Source organism: Amblyomma americanum, chromosome 10, assembly GCF_052857255.1.
Source record: "Amblyomma americanum isolate KBUSLIRL-KWMA chromosome 10, ASM5285725v1, whole genome shotgun sequence".
Classification (NCBI taxonomy): domain Eukaryota; kingdom Metazoa; phylum Arthropoda; class Arachnida; order Ixodida; family Ixodidae; genus Amblyomma; species Amblyomma americanum.
In genome coordinates, this window is record NC_135506.1 from 31,943,287 (window position 1) to 31,950,706 (window position 7,420).

The 7,420-nt window shown below is 45.1% G+C and overlaps 1 protein-coding gene across 4 annotated transcripts in view; it reads left to right on the top strand.

Moving 5' to 3' along the window:
- The window catches only part of LanB1 (laminin subunit beta-1), a 52,907-nt gene extending 45,761 nt beyond the window's left edge, over window positions 1-7,146 (top strand). For all 4 annotated transcript variants that reach the window (XM_077640055.1, XM_077640053.1, XM_077640056.1 and 1 more), the window contains one exon: window positions 4,894-7,146. In XM_077640055.1, coding sequence (XP_077496181.1) covers window positions 4,894-5,033 — 140 coding nt within the window. In that variant the 3' untranslated portion in view covers window positions 5,034-7,146. The remainder of the gene's footprint in view (window positions 1-4,893) is intronic.
- Window positions 7,147-7,420: the final 274 nt, after the last annotated feature.

The window sequence follows — 7,420 nt, forward strand, 5'->3', positions numbered from 1 at the left end:
GTATGAGTACATATGAGGTGCCAGAAGTAAATGGCTACTATCCTGGGCGAGATTAAAGGGACCCCGAAAAGGGCTGTCAATAAAGGTGCAATATGTCTGGGATGTCAAAAGACGACGGTTCATAATTATCCTCCAGCAAGAATTATTTTAATGCGTTTTGTGGAAGCTGAGTTATATGCAGACAAAATTTGAGCTTCCGCGTCTTCATGCCGTTCCCTCTCCTCTCGCATGCCAAAACGGCGGCGCTCCTCCGCCGGCCCCACTCACTTGGCCCCTCCCCTACCTCCGCCAGCTGCGGCGCGTGCGGAGTGGCCGCGGCCACGGTAGCGCGTGGCGTCTGAAAGAATTTGGCGCTGTGAAGCAATAATAACCCCCGGCTGCTGACGTCATTTGCTAGACGTGACGTCGTCTGCCAGGTTTTAGCTCAGAAGCCCGGCACCGCGCGTCGCGGAGAGGTGCGAAAGCGGGAATTTAAAAAAAATTGATTGTAAATTTCCTGCTCACTTTTGAGGTCTCGTACGCGGCATGGACGCTCGGTGGCCTGTACTCTACATAGTGCAAGCATTTTAAAGCCACGCTCAAACACCCCTTTCTGTGGCCCTTTAAGAAATATGTCTGTGCAAAGACCCTGACTTGAATCTGCCAGAGCCGAGTTGTAACTCAAGTGCCTGACTGGCTAATAGTTGCCGTATAAACACGCGTAAGGGCCACTCTTTCTTTCCCAGATTCGAGGGCCAATTTTTGGGGTGCGGCTCATACACGCGATGCGTGAAGTTTATTTATTTTTTTTTTTTTACAGTAAAAACGCACCAATGAGGGAATGAGCGGCATTTATTCTGCGTTGATTTGTAACTCGCGTTGTCTTCCGACTCCTAGCTGGTGCTGTGCTCTGGTGCATGCTCATCCTTCAAGAAGTCGCGCAGCATGTCTTTTGTCAATGCGCGGCTGTTGTTCCGCATTTCCATCACATAGAAAAGCAGGTCTTCTTCCAGCTCCGAAAACTTGCACGGCTTGCCTTGGAAAGCGCTCTTTTTTTCAGCTTGTGTTCCTCAATGCATCCTTTTGGTTGCGCCATCGTCGAACGCACTTCTCAGCCACGTCGAATTTCCTGCCCGCCGTACGCTTGCCATGTTCGAGAGCAAGCTCCCGTCCCTGCAGCTATTAAGGTGCTTGCCCATTGTGCTAGAACTACAACACTTAGCGGCAGCACACGAAAGCCACAACTATGGTGAACTGTCGCGCTGCCACAACCCCCGCATAAAGGAAGGGATTCAGGAAGAGCCAACGCTCCCATAGGGTGCAGCGGTCCAATTGACTAGCGCACCAAGCGCCTGGGTGAGGGGCATTCTGGTTTTGGTTTCAGGCACGCGCAGTTTGAATGCCAGCATACGCTGCGGTCTGCCGCGCCCTCGTGGCGCGTTATTTCTGTTCAGCATGGTCTCCTACTGTTATTTATTTGCTTTCGATCCAGAAAGATGAAAAATTACATTCAGGACGTTCTTGACCAGCCATCAACGCAGCTGCACCATGGCCTTTGTCAAACGGTGCCAATCCAGATACGACACCAGGAGCTTTGTGAAATGAATATTTTGCTGCATATAAACCCAAAACCAATACAGTAGCATTCGCGATTGCACATCGCTCAGCTCGTTCCGCGCGTCTTGTGCGTCCATTGTTAAGGAAACACGTATCACAGCAGTGGTTGTCGCTACCACCCTGCACAGTCAGCTGAAAAATCTAAATTCCAAGTAGGTGTCATTCTGATAAACCTTGCACGAAAACTGTGCGAACAGGCGAAATGCGTGAAAGCGGGGAAATTATGCGCAAGGAAGATATGCTTTTAAAGACCTCACATGCGGAACATTTATGCGCCACATATACAACTACTACAAGATATCTCCCAATAATTTACAAGCATTTCTCCGTTCCCCAACGTTATTCTCTGCCCCCCAAAAGCTGCGAGTCCTATTGCACTGCCAACTGTGCGTTTTGATTGACAAATATTTGGCAAGCGAGGGCTACAACACGGGTCGCCAACCAGTCGCTCACTGTGTGTTGGAGCACTGAGAACAAATGCACGGATGCAATTTGCATGTCTTCAGAAGCGTAGAAGGCAATTTTCGGTGCACCAGGTCCTTGTTTTCATACGAGTTTACTTTTTTCCCTGGTCATTTTGAAAAACTCACTCCAGTGTTGTCACTACAGGGGTAGTAGTAGTAAGTGGTTTATTAAAATAATAATAAAAAAGGAAGGAAAAGATTTTTGCTAGCCCCGGCATCTGCCATCCGAGCTGAGGTAGCGGAAATAAAGGATAGCAGGCAGAATGGAGAAATGAAATGAAAGAGGCGAGGGGACAGGAAGAGGGGATAGGGGGGAGAGGTAATATACACACAAAAAAATATTTACATAATAATAAATATGTACAGGTTGCGCGCGTGATTAGTTCATGATGAAGCATGCTACGCGGGTGCAATGCGCGTTTTCACTGGAACAAACAAATGACGGAGTCTTCAACGCACTAGTTTTAGAACTTTTCACCGTTACTTCTTTTCCCGGAAGTCTTGAAAATTACGCGCCCGTACTAACAACGCGACAGCGCTCGTTTTCGACATGTTTGCCCCCCCTTTTTTTTTTCAAGCTGACATATTTTACCCGACCGTCAACAAATATCACTCGAAAGAATTGTTGTGTACTGTTGGGGGCCATAAAAAAAATTCGCGTCCCGTAAAACTCAACGCGCAACCATGCGAAACTAACCGCTAGGCAAAGCACACAAGGGATATTAAAGCCCCTCGATGAACTAGGGACATGGCATGAGCGCGCCCTTTGCTAACTACAGCGCATTGGCTCGCGCCATGGCGCGAGCAGGATGAGGTAGGCGCGCCTTTCACATAACCGCCATATTCGTAGCCGTATGGCTGTGCTTGAGTGGATGCTAAAGAGTAATTGCTCCCTTATTACAAATCTACTACATACACCTTGGGGACACACTGAACCTAGAGAGATAAAGCAGAAGAAGGAAGGCAGGGATGGTTAACCATGATGGTGGAGGGATGAGGGGAGTGAAAAGGGAAATGGAGGAGGAGTGAGCAGCACAGTCAAAGTTTGTTACTCAAGCCAGTCACTCTCACGAATGGTGTAGTAGGCCTTGAGGGCAGTCGACTGCCGCAGCCACAGTCCGAGGATCTAATCCTCTGTTAGTGAGCGATGATGATCCAGGCGGTCCAGAGCACAACAGAGCGGGTCTCTCTATCGCAAAAGGTTGTCAGCAATCCCAGTCGTTCATGTAGAGTTTATTGGCTGCTGAACTCAATTACAGATCGAAGGGCTGCAGTTCACCTGAACCACATGAACTGGATGTAGCGCATCCAGTACTTGCAATGCGTTGTGTGCTGCTGGCGTGTACAGGCTCGAAAGCACAGCACGCATGAGATTCATGAAGAACATCAGCATTTCAATTACTTGTAAATCTTGGGCACAGTCCAGATCGTGGCTTTTGTCTGGATCCGTCGTAGGCGTTGGACACTGCGGTGTCGGCAGATTAAACAGATCAAAGTGTTCTTATGACAGAGAGGTTGCTTTCAATGAAAATGGATCTTTTGTAAGCTGTGAAAAAACCGAAAAATGTAATTCAGGCATATCACCACCACCGGCTGAGTTCGTAAGCCAACTGCTGTGTGTGAAGGCAGATTTTTGAGCTCATGCTACACCGCAATTCAATTCCAAACAGTGATCACTTTCGGTCTTGAAGAAGCGAGTTCGAATTGAATAGTGGGAGAATTCTACTTCGTCAGCAGTATAGCCTACGTTTCCGCAAAAGTGCACTGGTGTGTATGTGTGGGTGTTGTGACTGGAGGGTTGTGTAGATGGAGCGAAGGAGCGTCAGAGGGATAGGAGGAGGTGTCCAGTGGCTCTAAGGAGGTGCACTGCAGTAGTGCTTCTAGTGGAAGCGAGAGGAACTAGTGCTCGCGGCGGAGCGAACGATGGAGTGTGAGGGAAAGGGAAAGGAGGAGGGGGCACACAGCAATAGCGCCCCTCACAGGGCGCAAAAAGACAGCTTTAAAAGGTGAATTTGAAAAAAAAAAATCATACTTATGACGCAGGCATGATAGAGAAAATTCAGAATAGAAAAATTAGAGAAAATTCAGAATAGGGCAGTTAGATTTGTTCTTGGTAATTATAATTGGCAAGTTAGTATGACGGAAAGCAAACGAAAACTTAACTGGCAAGAGTTGAAGGACCGTAGAAGGTACATCAGATTGAAATTTTTCCATGAGATTTATTATTCAAAAACTGGCATAAACCGCGAACAATATATCCAGGCACCTCATTATATATCAAAGCGACTGGACCACTGCTTGAAGGTCAGAGAATTTTCTTGCAAGGGTGACGTCTTGCGTTATTCTTTTTTTGTTAGAACTGTTCGGGACTGGAACAGTTTGCCATCGAGTATTGTATGTATTACATCTAACGAAGCATTTTTCCATGCACTGCAATAATTGCTTTATACCTATAAATGAAGTCTGTACCCCCCTGCTGTAATGCCCTGCGGGGCGATGCAGGTAACTAATAAATAAAAATAAAAAATAAATACATCGCATTGTATGATTGCTTGTCAATTTCTTAAATACAATTTTCAGAGTAATCGTTGCAACCTTTTCAGGTAAATATCAACATAGCCACTGAGAGCAAAAATTGCTGGAGTTTCCTTAGTGTCTTATTAAGAACTGTGGTCTTGGCCTTCTTCCTGCATCCAATTGTAACAGTTTGCTGCACTGTGTATGTCTGTCTACATCATCAGATTTTTTTAAGTTTCAAGGTGCTTAAAGCAGGCCCTTTGCTACGTCTTGGAAAGCTGCTTACATATAACTTGCACAAACGATGTTCCTGCAGGCATGGAAGATGAATTCCACGAAAATGAGCAGCGATTGAACGACTACTCCGAAATCTTGGAGCAGCTGAACCAAGAGATGATGTTGCACTTGGAGAAAATCGACCAGCGATCAACTTTCTACCGCGAGTGCCAGAACTAACACTCCTGGGCCGCTCATATGCCAAGTGCTCGGCTCAGTTTGTTTTTCATTACGTAGTTCAAGGCAGCATAGTACTTCTCCTCTATGGGGGCACGAACTTAAAAATTTCGAGCCCGGATAACAGCCACCCACATGAACGTACCCATCCAGCGTTATTCTTTTTTTTTTTTTTTTACTTTCACCAGTGGCTGTATTGATGACCAGAGTGACTTCATATTGATTAGGTTGAAAAATTTCCCTAGTTAAAGACAATGATGAACTGTTCTGAAATGACAGGCCAACACGTGAAGTAACAAAAAACGAAATTTGTTGTTTTTGAAATGATGCCAGTCTCTCTTGGGTGGGAGTACTTTTCGTCTTTGCTAACTGTGCTGCCATTGTTAAGGGAGAAGTGTGCAGAATGGCTGATGAAATCTGCAACAGCTTTTATAGCCTGTTTTGTGCCTAGAGATTAGCAGCAGCATTTTTACTCAGTTGCCCACAAAACTGTCCTGTGGAATACTTGTACCACTAGCTATTCCCCAGCTGTTCTATTTTCTGCGTGCTTTAAAATGAGGTAACACTCAGTGCAGAGACAGAAGGACCTTCTTTCATGAGGACAGCAGCAACATGCAGTCAGCAAAAATCCACATCAAGCTAAAGAGCAAGGCGATAAAACAGAAGAAATTACTGCTCTTACTTCATTTCATTATGTTTTAATTTTATAAAACTTCTTAAAAGTGTCCTAGAAGTTAGAGTGAGTACCGAACCCAAGTTAAGAACGATGGCTGTGTAGTCTTGGCAAAGCACGCTTTTTTTTTTTCCGAATTCTTGATGATGAAACCTCAGCCAGCCGTCCGTCCTATTATCGATGAACCTACTTATTTTACTGTTGCGAGAGTGTAAAAGGACAACTTAAGTGTCCCCGCTCATTTTACTCCCACTTTTCTTGACATACTTAATTTGCTGCGAGCTAGGCATAAAACAAAAATAAAGTTTGTTGCCTCACTGTCATTTGTATTTAAGCAAAACCAACCTACATAATCAAAATATATACCTATGGCTGTGGACAGCAGTGCATAAAAAAAGAATTCTGGCATCAGTGGTTCGTGCATTCTGCTTTGACATGCAGCAAGTGCTTTGCAAAGAGCCCGTGCGAGAATGTGTACGAGCAAGACAGCATTGCACACCAGGGTTCTATTTTTACACACTACCGGAGCAGTGCAATTTTCGTTTTGTTGTTGTTGTTGTTCGACTCTTTAGCTATATACTCTTTCCAATACATTGATCGCCAGGTCCAGTTTGCTTCGTAGCGCCACTATCAGAAGATGCTGAGAAGTCATATTGCTCAAATTATATTTTAAAATTGGGTACGTGTTGGTCATTATTACTACCCTTATCGGAAACATGCTTCAGATTACGGGATATCATTGGAAGGGAAAAACTTCGTACTATTTTTTTAAACTGACAGTTGCCGAAAACCTCAAAGGCACAGAATAAAAGTTTCACTCAAAAAGATTTGCAAAAACTTATTTTTGGTGGGAAGTTCACTAAGTGACCTTCACTTTTCGCTGAAGTGATCAAAGGGTTTCAAGTTTTTGGAGCACATGAACTCATGCTATTCCTCCCCTGTTCTCTTTTGTAGTACTGTTCCCTACTCCCTTGAGTAGTTCCATAGTTCCCCGTGTAGTGCCATTCAGCCTGGTGTACTTGTCAACTACTTTTTTTTTTTGTTCACAAAGGAGGGCTATCTTGCGTGCCAGTACCACTGCCACTTACTCAAGCATTGCATTATTGTGTGTACGAATGTGCCTGCATGCGAGTACAGGAGAGCCCTCCGTCATGTTTTATTTAATGCTCGCTTTAGTGTATGCTCGCTCATTTGTCCGTGTGTGTGGAATGTGGTTTCCCTTTTTTTTCTGTTTTGTACACCAAGGTTTTTGTCCTATGCTTGAGTATATGCTTACGTATCTTAGAGAACTATGAAAAAATGTGTGTTTACAGCTGTCCAGGCAAACACTGCGTGCCGTGAAGAGCATTCGGCTCCGCACAGCTCAATGTTGCACTGGTGAGAACAAAGTGCCTTTGTTGACCGCCCATATTTGTTGGAATAAAAGAAACGTGTGCCAAAATGCATCTTTGTTCATATTCGCAACTGACAAAAGGAAGAGAAATAAAATGTCTGGCGGGTGTTACTGCCACAATGTTGTCCATGCCAACGCATGCAGCGCGCATCTCTCTTTCACTGCCGCCGCATAGCTCAAAGCGCGAATATTAGTTTGATAGCAGTATTAGTTGAAGACAACGTGCAATGCACAGTGCGAGAGTGTGTTGCTGTTTAACACAAGGCATGATCGGCTGCGGCGATAGTCTAGTGCTCTCTCGCAGTGGCTAGCCAAGCTGAACTG